This window comes from Diceros bicornis, chromosome 24, assembly GCF_020826845.1.
Source record: "Diceros bicornis minor isolate mBicDic1 chromosome 24, mDicBic1.mat.cur, whole genome shotgun sequence".
In the NCBI taxonomy this organism is placed as follows: domain Eukaryota; kingdom Metazoa; phylum Chordata; class Mammalia; order Perissodactyla; family Rhinocerotidae; genus Diceros; species Diceros bicornis.
In genome coordinates, this window is record NC_080763.1 from 7,539,382 (window position 1) to 7,558,817 (window position 19,436).

A 19,436-nucleotide genomic window follows, 5' to 3' on the forward strand; every position below is an offset into this window, starting at 1 on the left:
ATACTCTATTTCATTTATTTTGTACCATTTTTCATGAAGCTTAAAGTGTGTTGTGGTTATTATTTTAGTTAATATCATGTCATCTATCTATACCAGGAGACATTGTCTTTTCAAAAAATGACAGAGAAATGAAAAAACATTAAGGTTTTTATTTACCATGATGCCCAGCCAGTGGGTGTGATGTCCCAGGTCCCCTTTTCTTGCCTGGGATTGTCTTAACTGCACTTTTGGGGACATTTGAATAAAAAGAGAATAGTAAAACAAATGCCAGAAAGGCTTGGCTTCTTGCATTAAGTTTCCTGGAAAGTGCCGAGTATCTTAAACTGTTAGATGCCCTAACCAGCCCATCAGGGAAGAAGTGCCTTTTATTAGTTCAGCAAGTTGGTATTTTGTGGAAACACAACAAAGGTTGTGGCATATTTAACCCCTTTTGGTCCTTACTGTAACCAACCCCACCTATGAGAATGCCTGTCTTTAACAAAGACGGACCTAATACAGCTCAGGGGAGGACTGATTCTCCAGTGTAAAGCAACCCAGTCATTCATATACTGAATGTCTATAAGCCTATAAGTCTACAAGGCAATGGCTTCTGTGGGCACTGTGCTTGGAACACAATGACGAATGTCACCCAGTCCCTGCTCTCAGGGAGCTCCTGGTCTACTGGGAACACAGACAAGAAGATTGACAATTACCCCAGGGGATGATCAGTACTATAATGGGGGTAAGCAGAGGCTTCTAAGGAAGCCACATTGTTCAGCATGGGGAATAAGAAAAGACTTCCTGGGAAAACGGGTATATCATGTCCTGAAGCCTAGGTAAGGGTTATTCAGGTGATGAGAGAGGAAAAGAGAGTACAAGAAAGAGAGCATGTCTTGACTGAAGAACTGTAAGAAGTATAGTGTCACTAAAGCATAGAGATTCTGGGGGACCATAGAGGGTGGCAGGGTGGAATGAGGCTCTAGAGCTGCGCTGTCCAATATGGTAGCCAATTTTAAATTAATTAAAAGTGAATAAAATTAGAAATGCAGTTCCTCAATTGCACTAGCCATACTTAAAGTGCTCAGTAGCAAGTGGCTACTGTGTTGGACAGTGCAGATATAGAATATTTCCATCATTACAGAAAGTTCTATTAGGTGGTGCTTCTCTAGAGGCAGGCAGGGGCAGTCGGTGATGAGCTCTGAGTGACATGCCAAGGTGTTTGGGCCTTATTCAGAGGACAGTGAGATGCCACTGAAGTGTGTTATACAAGGGAGTAGAATGATCAAATTTATATATTAAAAAAGTCACTCTGCAGGGGCCGGCCCAGTGGCGCAAGCGGTTAGGTGCGCGCGCTCCGCTGCGGCGGCCCGGGGTTCGCTGGTTCGGATCCCGGGCGCGCACCGACGCACTGCTTGGTAAGCCATGCTGTGGCGGCGTCCCATATAAAGTGGAGGAAGATGGGCACGGATGTTAGCCCAGGGCCGTCTTCCTCAGCAAAAAAAAAAAAAAAAAAAGAGGAGGATTGGCGGATGTTAGCTCAGGGCTGATCTCCTCACAAAAAAAAAAAAAAAAAAAGTCACTCTGCAGGGCACAAAAGGAATAGAGAGAGGCAAGACTGGGAGTTGGAGACACTAGTGGAGAGAGTATTTTAAGAAAGAGAATCAACAGGACTTATGGTTTAGATGTGGAGGGTGAGGGAGGCAAAAGTTAATGTTGATCCCTAGCTTGGGCAGCTAGCGAATGATAGTACCATTAACCTAGACAGGGAACAAGGGAGAGGAAGGAATAGGTCTGGGCAGGAGAGATGATAAATTTGACATTGTTCTTGAATCTGAAGTGAACAATGATGTATCCAGTGGGCTTGCAAAAAGCATTTGGATAGTCAGATCTGAAGCTCGGGACAAATCTGGGCTGGAGATAAAGATTTTGAAGCCATCACCACATGGATGACATTGGAAGCAGATGAGATTCTCAAGGGAGAGAGTGTGGAGTGAGATGCTGAGAAAACCCAGGACAACGAGGATGGTGATGAAACCAGCCTCGGAAGAAGAGCCCAGAGAAGCAGTCAGCAAGGCAGAAGGAGGGCAGGAGGCTCTGACAGGAGCCAAGCAAAGAGAATATTTTAGGAAAAAGGAGTGGTCACCGTGTCACATGCTGCAGAGTGGACAGTAAAGTAAGGGTTGAACAGTGTCACTATGATTTTGCAAGAGAGAGGTCACTGATGACTTTGGTGCATGCATTTCCAGAGGAATGATGAGGCAAAAGGTAGATTGCAGTGGGCTGAAGAGTGAACAGGAGTTGAAGAAGTGACAGCAAATATAAACAACTCTTTCAAAGAACTTGGTGATGAGGGACTTTAGAGATGGCTAGTAACAGGTGTCCTCTCTATAGCCACTGTGCCATTTTCAAGTGTCTACCTCATATTAGAGATATTTGTAAACTCTTGTAGGCTCTGTACTACTCTTGCACATTGCACATACAGATGGGGTCTTCTATATCTTCACGTCTTCATTGTTCCTAGTGTAGGTCTTGCATAAGAAGATGCTCTGTTGATACTCTCCAGCTTTCAAATTTAAGGCTCTTGTTGGACTTAAATATATATAAAGGGTGTATCCTTTTCTTGTCTTTTCCTCTTATGCAACAGTCTCTGATGGAATGAGAAGGTCTCCACACCAGCTGAGAAAAAGGTAGTGACAAGTCGATAATTTAACATGTTTTCAGGAAATTTGGTGAATTACGGGGGAAATCTCCAAAACAGAAGAAACAGAACAAATATGAATATGTTTTAATAAAAAAATTTATTATGGTTATTTACACCAGTTCCTTGATAAGCATATAAATGTAAACTTTTATTGTTGGCATTATTTCACATATGACTTATCCAAATTCAGAGTTAATACTGTCATTTGAGTGTACAGGTAATGAGAAATTTTGTTATATTCACAGAATATACATACACGTGCATTCAAAATGTGTCCCTCTTTAAGCCAGTGGTATAGACACTGTCCCATTGGCCCTGCTCCTGCTTCGCAGGTGTGCACTGGAATCTGTGATGTCATCCACATGCTCCTCATTCTTCTTTTCCTTCAGGCTGTTGATGAATCTCAGGGTAATTTCATCCCATTCCTCAGGCAACAGCATCAGCAGAAACCCAAGGCAGATGACGATGGTAGCGGCCAGGCGGACCACACTGAATATCACCTCCTGCTTCAGGAGATCCACAGCTGGGGAAGAAATATCAAGTCAGTCACAGTCTGTGGCTGTTTCTAAGCTTCTTTGAAAACAAATGACCAAAGTCAGTGCTACTTTTAGAGATTTCCAAAAGTCTCCCTTGTTCTTTCAAGCTCATCTTCCTTTTTCTATACCATTCCCTATGTTGTTCCCTTCATTTACTTCCCATTCCTTCTGTCTTAATCATACTTATCCTTCAAGGCTCATGTGATCTGATTTAATTACTTCTGCAGTTCTATTTCTTGAGACTTTTTCTCTGTATACGTTCACCCTTCTCCAGTTTCATTGGACCACTGAAGATTTTTCAAATGAGCCAAGCTTGTTAATGTCTAGGTCTTTGCACATGCTGTTCTTTAAAAAATTTTTAATTGAGGTGAAATTCATATAATTTAAAATTAACCATTTAAAAGTGAATTTAGTGGCAGTTAGTACATTCATAATGTTGTACAACCGCCACCTCTATCTGGTTCCAAAACATCTCCATCACTTCAAAATAAAACCCCACATCCATTAAGCAGCCCCTGACCTTCACTTCCCAGTCCCTTTGCAACCACCAATCTGCTGTTTGTTTCTATGGCTTTACCTATTTTGGATATTTTATCTAAATGGAATCACATGATATATGACCTTTTGTGTTTGACTTCTCCCGTTAGCATAATGTTTTCAAAGTTCATCCATGATGTAGCACGTATTAGTACTTCATTCCTTTTTGTGGCTAAATAATATCCCTTTGTGTGCATTACAGTATGTTTGTCCATTCATCTGTTGATGGACATTTGGGTGTTTCCACCTTTTGGCCATTATGAATAGGGCTGCTATGCACATTCTTGTACAAGTATATTTTTGAGTGCCTGTTTTCAGCTTTTTGGGGTATGTACCTAGCAGGGGAATTGCTGGTCATACACATGCTGCTCTTTTTGCATGGAATGCCCTTTCCTCCATGTCATCCAGTGGAACCCTCCATTAGATCTCTGCCTTTAGGCATCTTGCAGGAAGCCTCCTTCAATGCCCCTCCTGTGTGCTCTCAGAGTACTCAGTACAGACCTCTACCAAAGCACTTCTCTCTCTGCATTGTAATTACTGAATTCCTTTTGTCTCCCTCTGTCTGCTACATGATCCTGAGGGCAGGGACTGTGTTATTCGGGATCTATCAACAATGTTAGCACAGTTCCTGGCATACATTAAGTGCCAGAAATTAATGGCACTGAATGAATGAATTGATGGCATTGAATGAATGAATCCATGGATGAATGAATGAATTTCCTTGACAACTCCACTCCTCTCTGATGTTCCTTTCCTCTGAATATCTTATAGTCCTTGGAGTCTGTCTCATACAATTTGGCATTTACTAATAAATTACTTTGTACTGTTTTAAGTTATTTCATGTATGTTGGTCTTGTTTTCCAAATTCAGTGAAAGCTTCATATATAATGCCATTTTTTTCCTGTCTCTTCTACAGTTATGATCACATAGTAAGTGCTCAATAAACATTTGCTGATTGTTCTTGGGCAAATAAAGATGGCTCCCTAAGACTTGGAAACATAGAATTTAAAGTTAGAAGGACTGTACAGTCACCCAGATAATACACTTTCATTAATTGTTCCATTGACAGGTTTCACTAGAAAGATTATCCTGGAAAAATAGCTTCTCCCTTTGTCCCTGAAGTGAGTCAAATTGCTTTTTCCTATATCTCTTCCAGAGGGCCATCTGCTGTGCCCCTGGGAAGCTTCCTCAGCTCCCTATGGATAGTCTGATGGAGATCCAACACCCTGTACATTTCCTACACTTTCATTAGTGACGTTTACTTGAGAGTCCTATGCTGGGATGCCTTTTGTTTCCATGGGACTTCCTCTAAAAATACCACAAAATTAGGTTGTCAGGGAGATTACATGAAATCCAAATGATACATTTGGTATTTAATTGTGGAAGCACGACCCAGTAAAAACAGTGTTTGTAGCTGCAAATTTTAAATCTGCTGCATAGTTATTCTGTTGTCGGCCACCTTCATGATATTTAAAAACATCTTCCCAGGCAAGGGACATAAATCACAATTGCTCAAAGAAACAACTTAGAGTGTAAAACAAACACAAGCAGGAAACTCACTGTGCACGTGTCATATTGTACCCATACCTGCGTTTCCAGGAACGCTGAGCACTGTCCCAATGGAGATCAGGATTGGGTATGTCAGAACCACGCCGACGTTCACCAGGATGTTGAAGGCTGTAAGAGAAAAGGAGGATACACAGGATGAAGGAATTTATAAATTAGGCTCTTTTCTTCTTAACATAAAAGAACCAATGTCTTTGCTAAACATGCCTTCTAAACTGTCTGCACCTTTGGTCAATTAATCCTCTAATTCTGGAGATGGAGTCATGTGTTATCGCACCTGAATTAGGCATAATCTTTTTTTGCTCCTCTGCCACCCTGGCTGCCTGATCTCTTGCCAGTTGTCTGGCAAACGGAGTACGGAGCACATGCAAAGAAGTGAAATCATCAGTTCACTACACTGCTTATTAGTACTGCAAAGGTAGGTTGGGGCCAGCCAGGGGTTGAAAGCAGGTAATTGATTGAAGTTTGGGGCTTTATCTCTTTGTTGCTTTGCTATATTATGCCCTTTTCCTGGATACCTAAAAGGCTCTAGTGTTACTGGCTAAAGGAAGATCTGTCCTATGCTGGACAGACTGTGCTGTTTCATGCTCTCTCTCTTGCGCTGAGCATCATATGGGCAAACAAAGGTGTGTTCAGTGTAACTCAGTGAACTCCAGGGACCTTTCCCACATCCTGATTGGTGCACAGATAACCTGAGGGCAGGGCCACAGAACCAACAGAAGGTGTAACTTGATACTCTTTAATTAATATCTTTGGACCTTTTTAGTTAAATATAAAGTTAGTTAAAATAATCAGCTACCCTCTACAAAAATACAGGTTTTCAAAAAGAAAAACAATTATTACATAGATTTTATAGATAGAATTTGGATATATTTACATAGAACTAATAGATGTTAATCCAATCTTTTTAGAGGTTAGAGACATGAGCGTTAATGACTACAAAATGTCCTCAATTCAGAGGATTTCTATGGAAATCACTAACCATGTTGCCCATATCTCTGTAGAACCCACCATGGTTCTAGAACCATTCTAATTAGGACTAGAATGTTTATTCTTCTATTGTTATCTATAATTCTTGCTTTAATTAAGTTCACTAATTTAGTTATCTGGAGTCACTTGTGCTTGGAAGTTAGAGACAATGTGTTTGACTTTCACAAGACTTGGGCTTCTTCATGATTTTCATACAATAGTAGTGGCAATCAAGGCAGAGGGCCTTCTGAGTTAATAGCTGCTCCTCCTTCCTGGCAGGGCTGCAGTGGGAATGAAAACTGCAACACCTTGACTCTCTCCTCAGACTTGGGGAGTCAAATATGGCACATTCTAACAAATCAGGGATTTATTAAATACAGCACGCACTCTGCTGAACTCCTCAACTGTCATTTTATTGGCTGAACTGGATATTTAAGCAGATTGAATGCAAGTGTTGGTGTTTGGGTGAGAACTGAGCTCTTCTCACTCAACAAGAATCAGGTGGCTTCACCAAAATGCATTGTCTGTTTTTCCTTAGTTCTTTGGATGGAATACTTACATGCTCTTTTGACAACCTAAGGACAAGAATATATTGTTCAATATGTTATCTGTAGCATGAGACCCAGCCCGAGGTTAAGTGGGACTCAGCTGAGTGGATGGGACCGAGCGGCATTTGGGCTAAGGCACTCCCTGGAAGACAGGCCAACCTGAGAAAAGGAGTGAGGCAACATGAACCTAAGCAAATAAAAGCTGTAGTTGCAGGAGGAGCACTGAAGGTTGTAAAATCCAGGGGGATGTGACATGGTCAGGAGCGAGGCCGTCTCCTCATTTTGTCACAGAGCAGCTTTGGCACAGGGAGGACTATAGTGCACTGGGGTGGGCCTGGTGGAGCAGTTCCAGTGCCAGGGGGCACTACACCCAGCGGTTTGTGGAGACCATGCTGCTGATGGAGAACTGCAGGGTCCAGCCAGCATGGTGACACCCAGCCTGAGCAGGCTTGCTTACGAGCAGGAATTAGACGTGCCAAAGGACATATGTTGGTGGAGGGCTACTCTGCAGTAAGCTGGAGATCACGTGTACACAGTTGAGGCCAAGAGTCAGTGAGATTTTGGTTATGATTGTTCCCAGTTAGATTGTTTTTGGCCAGGAAATTATCTAGGCACTTTTAATTAGGATGTTTTAGTGTTAAACACTGCTATTAATTTCTATTCAATTTCACAGAGGTTATGAAAGGTCATAACTACATATTTTTGGCCTTCAAAAGTAGAATTCAAAGGACCAAGAATTAATGTTTGATCCTCCTCTTGAGGGTTTCTTGTCTTGTGTAAGACCTCTCCTCACTGGCCTGGGCCAGAGTAGAAAAAGATGACCCAAGCCTACATCGGAATGCAAAGAAGGGCATTTTTTTCTCCCAGGAATTGCAGTGCTGCTTCTGATTATGTTTCAGATTATGTCACCTTGGTAAAGAAGGTCAACTGAGGGTTGGCAGATGTCCTGCAGCTGGAGTGAGGTGGGTAAATGTGGAGCAGGCAAAGGGGCTGTCCTTAGGGAGTGTGAGCAAAGAGGAGCAGAATGCAAATGATGTGATTCTGAGTAGAGACACTGCGTCACTGGGTGGTGACTGTTGTCTGACTGCTTGGTGAGAGAAGAGCAGGCTTGTTATTCTTCAAGTCCTCTCACATCAAGTGACAGAGCAACATAGCTTGAAAGTGGGAGCCCCCTGGTTGCTCAGGTGAAGCTGACAGCCTCAGAGTTATGGGGATTTTGGAGAGAGGATATTGAAAAGACTCCAGGTGACTCTTTCTTGGTCATCGACTAGGCACAGCCTACTTAGCAGGGCCACCAAGTTCAGTCTGCTTCTTCTCTTGCTCGGTGAGGGCTTCCTGTCTCTAATCCCTACTCTATACACAGCCAGAGTGGGCTCCTTAAAATGCAGATGTGAGCTTGTCATCTCCCTGCTTAAAGATTAAGTGGATTTTAAATGCAACTCCCTCAACATGGCTTTCCAGGCCCTTCATGACCTGCTTTCTTCCTGAATGTCATCTCTTCTTTCCTCCCCATTCCTCCTGCACTCAGTGCTCTAGTCATTTTGATCCACTTTGAGTTCCTTGAATGCACCATCCACTTTCCCTCTGCCTGGCACACTGCATGTGGAACACAATAACATCATATAGCACATCATGCAGAATGGACAAGGCTGCTTGGAGACCAGTGGTGATCGGTGTGGCCTGGGCCTCCAGCTCACACCCTAACCCATCGGAGGCATGCCAGTTGGACAGCTCTGACCTAATCAAGCAATAACCTACAAAGAACCTTCTAACCATTAACCAACCTTAAGTAAGTTTGGGAAATAGAGGACAGAGGTACTCGAAGGAATAATCTTACTATGATAATTTAACCATCCTAGGAAAGATCAAGTAACATAGGGAATGGAAGGCAAACCAGGGGCCACTTACTCAGCCACAGCCCTGCCATCCCACAGAGATAGCCCCATGGCAGAGCTGCAAATGAGGACCAGTGCTCCACCTTGGTGAAATACAGGATGACTGGGGTGAAGGAGATGAAGATCAAATTGAAGAAACCCAATGTGGAGACAAAGTGTGCTGCTTCTCCAAGGTTGGCACTTCCAAGAAACATCTTAAACAAAACCTGGAAGGGGAAAGAGACTCTTAAGCCACACAGTCAGAGATCTAGGTCAGAAAGGTGAGTTCTATTCATCTACACGGTGAACTCACCGGCCCAGAGCTTATTCTCCATTTCTCTTACCCTGCCATTGCCATGGCACCTAATGGGTTGTTGAGATAAGGAATTAAAAAGCCCTATAGCCTTCATATGAGACAGCAAATGCCAGAAAATGAATTCCTTATGGTGTTGAAAACTGCTGGGGTACCATACACTGTGTTAAGCACCACCATCAGTGATGGGTATAGGGTGAATGATAAGTAAGAGTACAGACAAGCCTAGAAAAATCTTCTAGGATTGAGATGCCATCAATTATTCCCTTCAAGCATGGGATTCATTTTGACAGATACTGAAAACTAAATTGGACAGAGAGAGCCTGTCATTATGTTGCTGTGAGAAATAATAATGATGCCTTGGATTTATAAGCACTTTTCTCTCTGAGCTCAAAACATTTTCACAAATTCTATGTTTATTCTCCAGATTAAAAAAAAAAATTCTAGGTTATAAATCTGCATACAGAGGAAAATGGCAAGGAGATGTGAATGGCTCACCTAAAGTCACACATCAGGCTGGAGAGGAATAGGGTCTCTAGCCCATACTTCTTGGCTTTTTAGCCCCTCTGCTTCCTATCTTAATCCTTGAACAATGTAGAATAGAGCAGATCTTGTCAATGGTGCCCATGTGATATTGTGCATGTCAGCAAATATTACGACTCCCAGAGTGAATACATCTGTAACATGGTCAGGAGAATTCTCTCTGTGAGATAGCCAGCCCAGTCACATAGCAATTCCAGGTATTGCTTTTAATTTCAACTGAACTTATTATTTTTTTCTCTTGAGAGACTTAACCAAGAGAACTTGAACACGTGCTAGTCTTTGGTCACATCAGACATCTCAGTGGAGTCTCAGTTGGGGGCAAGTTAGACACTAATGGCAACTGAGTGAATACTTGTCAAGCTTGTCACAGAATCAGTGGGCCAGGAAATGTTGATGTGGAAATAGACTCAATGCCCTCTGAGCTGCAGTGTTGGTGAATAATCGGAACAGGCAGCCAGGAGGGATGCAAAGGGCATTTTCTGCCTTTCAGAGAGAATGCTCTCATTGAAACAGCAAGAGAGGTGAAAGCAGAGCAGGCCTTTAGCTACTTCCAGAGACGTGGCTCTGGAAAGTGCAGCTTTGGGGAATATTTAGATCTGCTCTCTGAGTCCTCGCTTCTGAAGGCAGGGCAGTGACTCTGAATAGAATTTTCGCTGAAGACAAGCAGCTCCAGTGGAGGAAGAACAGCGAGTACACGGTGCAAACGCAGAGTATCCATCAGAGAGGAAAAGAGGCTCCTCATTTTGCTAATAACATGAGCCCCTGTGGCACAGGGTTAATGTGTAGCTAATGGTCAGCTCTCAAGTGAAAGCTTGTTTGTTATTTTTAACACCTCATTGGAGTTAAAATGATATTTTATCATTATTAGATATCATAACTATCAGAGGTAGTTCAAGTAAAGAAACAGCAAGAGAGGAGAGGTCTCCTCAACCCCTGCTACAACTGGTTGAGGTTTGGGAGGAGTGGGGGCGTGGCGCGTGGGCTTGGGGTTGGCCAGTCAGAGTTTAAATCCTGGCTCTGTCACTTCCTGGCTGTATGACCTTGGGCAAGTTACTTCATCTTTCAAAGCCTCCGTTTCCTCATCTGGAAAGTGGGGATGGTTACCTATGCCTCATAAGGGTGTGTTAACACAGGTGAAAATTTCTGGCAAGTGTCCAACATACAGCAAGTACTCATTATTATTTAAACCATCTCATTTTTTATCTAGCCAAGATTTTCTTTGTCCTTCCTTAATTTATTACTTAAGTCTAAGCTATGAACGGCAGTTGACTACATAAGAAAGTGCACGACATACCTTATATAATGCAGATGTGGAGGCTGAGCCCACTGCAAATGCCACTCCCACGATGGAATCCGTGTGGAAGTTATCGGCGTACGCCATCATAACGATGCCGGTGATGGCCATTATTGCGGCAACTATCTGTGGAAGAGAATGCAAAGAAATAAAAAAAAATTGATACCTCCATATCCTAGTGCAAGCAACTGAAGACTTCATGCGAGGTGTTAAATGCTTCCTCAAACCCAATTACCTCCTGTACATCACTGTTTAAAAGTGGAGAGGGTCGGTATTAACAAGAAATCAGTTGCTCATGAGACATTCAGGTGGAGAATATGAAAGCTGCTCACATTCTAATTAAAGGCTAGTAATTTTAGCTGAATTTTTTATCTCGACTTCCTAGAGATTAATACCTGTATTAGTGAAGTAAATTTAATAGGAAGTCACTTCAACGCATTTTCATCTATACTGTATTCTCTTTCTTCAAACAATTCAGCATACATTTTAATCAGCTCTTTAGATCTGTGCATGTTTCTAAAGATCTCCACATACTCAGGGCTGGACTAGGGAGACGTAACATTGATGCAGGTAAGGGGTAGATTTCTGGCCATGAGAACAAAAGGAAAGCGAATGATCTCTGAGTGATTTATAAGGCAGGAGCTGAGTCTGCACTGTCACTGGATGTCAAATGGAGGCCAGTTCTTCCTTTTGTTTACATGCAAACTAAACCACAGGAAGATAATTTCATTCAATTAACTGCATAACTGAAATAGTCATAATTTGATTGAAATCATAATGGGTTACTATAAATCGATATGATCTTTGGTATATTCAAAACAGGAGTCCACTCCCTTTCTGAAATGCTGGTTTACATGTTCCTTTATCTTGAACTGGTTCTCAAAGGTAGGGTAAACAGTAAAATAACAACCCTGGAATAGGGAATGACATATCATTTCCTTGTGAAGTAGTCTCGCTGACTTTAAAATTGAGACGCAACTTGGTGGGAAATTTAAACATACATGGCCATTAATTTTGTTAAGCTTCAGTTCTGAGTATTCCCAAGTAAGTCAATTCCTCTGTAGATACCTTTTTCACATATGTGATTTTTTTTTTGGCCCTCTAGACCATTATCGGTGCATTATTTATGACAACAAACTGTAGATCTTTAACATGTAACTGTAGACTTGCTCCAGGGTGGTGCAAAGTGTGATAACGATGACACCCATAATTTAGATGCTGCTAAAGCAATTCTTTTGTTAATGACCACCAAAAGCAAGCACACAGTTGGTTTCAGAGCCAGCTCCATACTAAAGCGTCTTTTATGAAAAACAGCAGGAGTACTTGAGAACAGACGCTAACATGTCAGCAGTGAAAAACCGTCTTCATAAAGCCTTATCCAGGCGGCTGCGTGACAGGAGGCGTTTCTCCTGCTGAGTGAATATCATATTCTCTAAAGCTGCCTGGCGTGCGTTCTAGTTAGAGTCTGCCTCAAACTATAGGGAATGGAATTTAATACACACACCATGAGGTGTCAAAGAAATTTTCCAAACAAGAAGTAATAGACTCATAAATAAACATGGCGAGAGGGTTATCTAGACCTGGAAATTCCATGAGGGTTATCATTTTCTTTGATTTGGGGATTTATAGTTCAGCCAGGGATTTGCAACAATTCTTTGGACAGTCTGATTTCAGAGAAATGAAAAGGCACGTTAGACACGGGCATTTTCTGATTTGTTTTTGCGTTTACATAATGCTCATGGGTGAAAGTATTCAGGTGCACTAACAGATTTCCCTCATGAGACTGAACTTGTAGGATAATAAATTTAAATTAATGTTTGTTTCCTTTTGGCCAAGCAACGGTTGTAGTTCCTTGGTCAAATAAACAGGAGGTTTCTCCAAGACAGGGTTAATAGCACACAGTGCTAATCCTAACGAACTTCAAGATGATGTGCTGTTTCATATTTAAAATTATTAAAATTATTCTGTAATATATAATATCTGAGTTTAGGGAATTGTATATAATATATAATTCCAGGGTTAGGGAATTATGAAAACAAACCACCCATACAAAAAGAAAAAGGCAAAAAACAAAAATACTATCTGGAAAATGATGACCTTTTAATACAATTAGCCCCAGGATATGACCCCAGTGGGGAACTCTCCCTTTTCTGAGTCATCCATTAGTAAAAATATATATGCACAATATTTCTATTGTAAGTTTTCTCAAGATAGGAATTGAATATGGACAAAGATTACATAATTTTATAGCAATTCAAAATTTATAACCATGATGAGCTTCTTAAAGATCTCCATTACATTTTATATTCAAGCGCTTGTGAAAATATTAGCCTGGACCACTTAAATTGACATATCAATTACACCAGTGTCTCTTTCAATTGCCTTCATGGAGAGAAGCATTTTTCACTTCAGGAGGCCAGACAACGCTGTTAGCTAAGTTCTAAAAGCCTGAAAATCTGAATATTTGAGATGTTAGAAAAATTCTTCTCTATGGTATGAACAGTAATTTATAGGTTAATAATTTATAGGTTATATAGGTTTCCTGGGGGGGAAGATAAGTTAAATTATTTTCCACATTTTTATTTAAATTTCACAACCATCTGATAGAACATTCTCTAGGGCCATGCTGTAAGAAATTTTTAATATGTTTCTTATCTACACAGTTGGAACTAAGAGAAGGGAGCTCAGCTAATCTAGAAACTGCAGGAAAACATTGGGTGGAAGGCTCCTTTGGAGTGGTCGTTCAGATGATTCCACAGTGGCCGTGCTTGGTACCATTGGTTAACTGCAGAGGAAATACTCTTCAGATTTCCAGAGAACGATAACCTAAGCACAGATCTGAGTCACATGCATTTTCCGAATTTATCAGTCATCAAGGAAGGCTTAATAGTCTGTCCTTCTCAACAGAAAAACATAACTGTTCTCGGGCTTAGGACACTGAAAATGTGCTTGCAGGAAGCCTGTGCCTTAAATATTGTGTCAGAAGTGCTCGTATTTGTATATCCACATGGTGACAACCACAAAAAATACTTCCGAGCACATTAGCATCCACATGAGGGTCTCTTCTGATGAAAGTGCACCATCATGTGGTGACTCCTGCTTGGCTTCGGAGAAACGTGGCTCTCCTCACTACCCAGTTCAGTTCCAACCCCATAACCAACCAGAGGTGTCTAAATAAGATGGAAAACCCACTACTACCACTACCTGAATCTGATCTGAGTGAGAATGTTAGTAACCACAGTGACCATAAAACTGCCAATGCCTCTTTTTTAACTTGTAAACCTCTCGATCCTTTCACATCATGGTGTGCCCACCTGGGGTGAGTACCCTGAGGAAGAGGATCTATTTAGCCCATTATCCCAGCATGCCACTTGAGCGACATCACCTGAGCCAGCTGCCCTCCTCTGCAGGCTTAGCACCCTCTGAAAGCCTCTGCATCAATTTTCAGGGCCATTCAGAGGGGGACCGTGAGGCTGTTTGAGTCTGTACCTAGAGCCCAAAGAGGGATCTAGAGGTGACCTCACTGTGCCTCATACCACCTGTGAACCTGCATGACAGCTAGGTTTCTTTCACCTCTCAAAGAATTAGTTGGTACAGATAAAGCCTAGAGAAGCATTTTCTTTGACCTAGGACAGGTCAAACCAAAGGGGTGCAGAGCCTCAAACAAAGATTCCTGCCCCCACCCCCTGCCACACACACGCATCTATTTTTATATAAATAAAATCCATCTGAAAATGATCTCAAAGGGAGACCAGGATGGAAAAGAGGGAAAGAAATCCCAGAAGGAAAGACGAAAGAGTGTGTGTGGAGGATAAAGCAGGCCTATTGACTGCACCTTGTTACAGGGGTTATGGCTTCCTCGTGGGCATAAAATTGGAGACCCATTACAACCCAGCTTTCTCTTCTCTGTATTCATGAGTCATCTTCTGCCAAGAGGGAAATGAAAGGGATGAGTTCCACTACCCATCCTCTGTTGCCTCCTCCAGGGAGCATGAAGGTTCTGGATAGAATATTCTGCACTGCAGGTGAAGGAACAGTTACTGCATAAATGTCAACCAAGGGTAAGATGGAAACAAAGATGATCTTGAATCTTATCTAAATATGTAATATTGGCACAAATCAGTAGCAGCTCAGCTCCAGTGTCCTGATTTAGAGAGCTCTAGAGCCCAATTTGAATTCAGAGAAGTACAGTTTAAGCAATGAAAGAGTCAGTGTAACCAACATACTCCAGTCAGTCCTTGGTGGATCTCGGAAAGTCTCCAAAAGAGCCACATTTGGGAAGTTAACTGCAGAGGAACCCAATTACAGCTAGAAAATATGTGGGTGCCAAGCTGAAGCGACACGAATTCATATAACTGCTAAGAAAGTTGGGGCCTGCTAACTACTCACCACCCACCAATTTTCTCTGTATGTTCAAGGAAATTTTAAAATGAAAGAAAAATTTCAATTAATAGTATGAAAAATAAGGGAGGGACAGGATCTGAAAGAAAGGGTTTTAACTTTCTTGTCTGACATTTACTTTTTTGTGTGTGTGTGAGGAGATCAGCCCTGTGCTAACATCCGCCAATCCTCCTCTTTTTTTTGCTGAGGAAGACGGCCCTGGGCTAACATCTGTGCCCATCTTCCTCCACTTTATATGGGACGCTGCCACAGCATGGCTTGCCAAGTAGTGCGTCGGTGCGCACCCGGGATCCGAACCAGCGAACCCCGGGCCGCCGCAGCGGAGCGCACGCACTTAACCGCTTGCGCCACCGGGCCAGCCCCTCTGACATTTACTTTTCATTGGCGTGAAATAGATACCAGCGATGGAGGAAAAAACCCCAGCCAGTGGCTCATTTTCTTTGAGGAGAACGTTTTTTTAAATGAAGGTGATTTCTCTGGTTCTTGTGAATTTAAGAACTCTAGCTAAAAAAGACAGAATCTTGGAGATGGAAAAATATCCATCTTCAAAGCTACAAGAGTTGGGTTCTCACTTACTAACATCTTTGCAATTGAAAAAAAAATATGACCTTTCAAAGAAGTTTACTAATTTCCATGAGATGACCATATGTCAGCTATAAGCAACTACTCATGAAAGTTTCTTAACACATCAAAGTTTACCTGCAAATTGGTTGAAATGATTTCATAATAGAAAAGTAAATGTATAATGGATTACCTTTTCATCTGTAATTCAATAAATATTCCAAGGAAACAAAATATTTTAACAAGTTATTCATAATACATAATTATTTTTGATGTAAGCATTGCTGATTCTAACCAACTAGTACTCCAGATAAACTCATATTTACTGATATTATAACTTAAAGCATCCCTCATTCTGTCCAGAGTATTATTTTGACATGAAAAATAGAAGTAGGGAAGGCCATATATTTTATCTTAAGTGTGATCATTCTTGAGTCAAGCAATGAAAATTGTAATCCAAATGATCTGTTTCTAAACTACTGAAGCCTTAGAATGAATCAGAAGTATATATTTTAATATGATGACTGAAAGCAACCCTTTAACTATTTAAAAAAAAGAGTAGTTGGGGCCGGCCCCATGGCATAGCGGTTAAGTGCACGCGCTCCGCTGCTGGCGACTTGGGTTCGGATCCTGGGCGCGCACCGATGCACCACTTGTCAAGCCATGCTGTGGCGGTGTCCCATATAAAGTGGAGGAAAATGGGCACGGATGTTAGCCCAGGGCCAGTCTTCCTCAGCAAAAAGAGGAGGATTGGCATGGATGTTAGCTCAGGGCTGATCTTCCTCAGAAAAAAAAAACAACAACAGTAGTCCAAGTAGGGTGGCATCTACAGACTATGCTTTTGATTATTTGTGGATGTTGGCAATAAAAGCTGCATTTATGTTGTCAGTATTCTATTTGCCCTCCTTTAATTTCTCAAATGACCTAATTATACATGTTCTCAATATGTCTCAGGAGGAAAAGAATTGCTGATACTGCCAAAAGGCAAAATGCTGACTATGTTTTGGTGCTTCTCATATTCCATGGCCTGATTATGGGCATCTTTAAAATAACACCTTGACATTCATCTGGAACATTGCATTAAACACTTTCTAATGTTTCACAGTAAGAAGCGAAGCACTTCCAGTCACGTAAAGAGAAAAATATCTGACTTCTATCAGCATGTCTGACATTAATGCTTACCATTTTGCCATTTATGATGTCAATTTATGTATATATTTATGATGTCTTAATTTATGTATATACTTATTAACAAGTACTTATTGGCTTGGTTGTTAGTGCCATGGAGTCAATTCTGACTCCTAGTGACCTTGTGTCCAGCAGAGTGAAACCCTGCCCAGTCTTTTTGGGTCATCCTCTCACTTTCCCACACTGTATTATTTGATGCTTCACTGCTATTGCTGCTGTTCATGGGGTTTTCATGGCCAATATTTTTGGAAGTGGGTGGCCAGGTCCTTCTTCCTAGTCTGTCTGAATCTGGAAGCTCCACTGAAACCTGTTCACCATGGGTGACCCTGCTCATGTTTGAAATACCAGTGGCATAGCTTTCAGCATCACAGCAACAGGCAGCCCCCACAGTATAACAACTGACAGATGGGTGGTGTGGTTTCCTGACTGGGAAACAAACCCCGGGCTGCAGTGGTGAGAGCACTGAATCTTAATCACTAGAACACAAGGGCTGGCACTTATTGGCTACTTAACATTTTTTCTATCAGGTCTTATTACTTCCAGATACTGTATCAGTTTCCTGAGGCTGCTGTAACAAATTACCACAAACTTGGTGACTAAAAGCAATAGAAATTGACTCTCTTACAGTTCTGGAGGCCAGAAGTTCAAAATCCACAGGGCTGTGCTCCCAATGGCAGCTGTAGGAGAGCATACGTTCCTTGCCTCTTCCAGGTTCTGGTGGCTGCTCTGGGTTTCCTGGGCTTGTGGCCACATCACTCCAATCTTTGTCTCTGTGGTCACATTGCCTCCTCCTGTTCTGTGGGTCTCTCCTGTGTGTGTCTCTTATAAGGATACTTGTTATTGGATTTATGGCCACCCAGATAATCCAGAATGATCTCCTCTTTGCAAGATCTTTAATTTAATTACGTCAGCAAAGACCATTTTTTTCCAAATAAGGTCACATTCACAGGTTCTGGGGATTAGGATGTGGACACCTTATTGGGGGTGTCAATTTTAAAATGGCAATGGTTTATAGCCTCTAGGTAGAGTTCCTAAATCTGTGATTTAAATACAAGTTATACACCTGAGTTTTATTTGAGATCTTTTGATCTCAAATAAATATTGAACCTCTTTTGATAGGACCTCTTGCATCAGTAAGTTTCATGGTTAAATGCATTCATTCACTCTAATACGACTGATTTCTCACTGGTAAATCTAATATAAATGTATTGATTTCCTTTTGGTATTTGGATGCCACTGAAAGAGCAGAAAAGCCCCTAAATCTCTTTTTCCCTCTTCTGACAAGGCCCTCCAAATTCTCATGGGTGATACATGGTAGTGGTAGACAGAAAAGAGAATGATCTCCTAAGCATGAGTTCATTCACTATATCCCCAAATGTCTATTGAGCCTTTACATTGTCCTCTGCATATTCTAGGTCTTAGAGGCAGAGCTGGCTTCGCGGGCACATGACCTGTGCAGACACACAGGGCTCCATGATTAGAAGGGCCCCACCCTTGGTTTAATGCTCTGCTGTTGCCATCTTGAAATTATTAATTTTTTTAACAGGGGGCCCTGCATTTTCATTTTGTACTGGGCCCCACAAATTATGTAGCCCATTCTGAACGGAGCAGTGAGCAATGCAGGGAATGTCCCTGCTCTCGAGGACTTGTCAGAGTACCTGACGGTAGACAGCCAGCATCAGTGGTTACATATAAAATCATGATGCTAAGCCCTTTGGGTGTCCAATCTAAGATAAGCTGGTGGAGAGTGTTGGTCCCACATCTGGGTATATTTTAATGATATCATGGACTGAATCAGAGTTTCTCATCTTGTCTTCTACCACAGCTTTCTACTTCTTGTTCATGTCAAGCTTCAGTTGTGAATTTCTGAGCAGCATCTCCCAAGATACAGCCAGAATTTGCTAATGAGCTATTAAAAAGAAAGTTTTCAGGGTTAATGGCTATCATAAACTGTCTCTCTAATATAGACAATAATTTCAGCATTTAGGGAGGCAAGGACCCTGGAATTGTTGCAACTAGAGCAATATTTTGATAGTAAAGTATGTTTCAAATCCATTCTTGGACATCTCTTTCAGAGAACAATAATTGTGTGATGTTTACCTTCTGGGAAAAGGCTATTCATTTGGACCTTCTAAAGAATTATTTTCTCAATATTTTCATCATGGTAGCATGCCAGATTATAAGAATGAGATCTGGCTCTTTAAATCTGCATGGCTTTCAATCAATCTAACAGAACAAGCATACAAAAAAATTTTTATTTTTAAATCCATGTTGTTTCTGAAAGGAATAAACTCAGAACTGAAGTAGTTGGTGGAAACTTAATATAGGTCAATTAAGGATTTGTACCCAAAAGTACAAGTTGTTGCTTTTAGTTCCATTTCTAGATTAGTCACGCTAGATATATAGCCACTTTTAACAGCATTGTG

General features: G+C 41.5%; 1 protein-coding gene across 1 annotated transcript in view; it reads right to left on the reverse strand.

Moving 5' to 3' along the window:
* Positions 1-2,961: 2,961 nt before the first annotated feature.
* SLC35F4 (solute carrier family 35 member F4) overlaps positions 2,962-19,436 on the reverse strand; it is a 244,159-nt gene continuing 227,684 nt past the window's right edge. The window contains exons 5-8 of the mRNA XM_058567008.1: positions 10,861-10,986; positions 8,745-8,937; positions 5,341-5,430; positions 2,962-3,203 (exon numbers count right to left, since the gene is read on the reverse strand). Coding sequence (XP_058422991.1) covers positions 2,962-3,203; positions 5,341-5,430; positions 8,745-8,937; positions 10,861-10,986 — 651 coding nt within the window. The remainder of the gene's footprint in view (positions 3,204-5,340; positions 5,431-8,744; positions 8,938-10,860; positions 10,987-19,436) is intronic.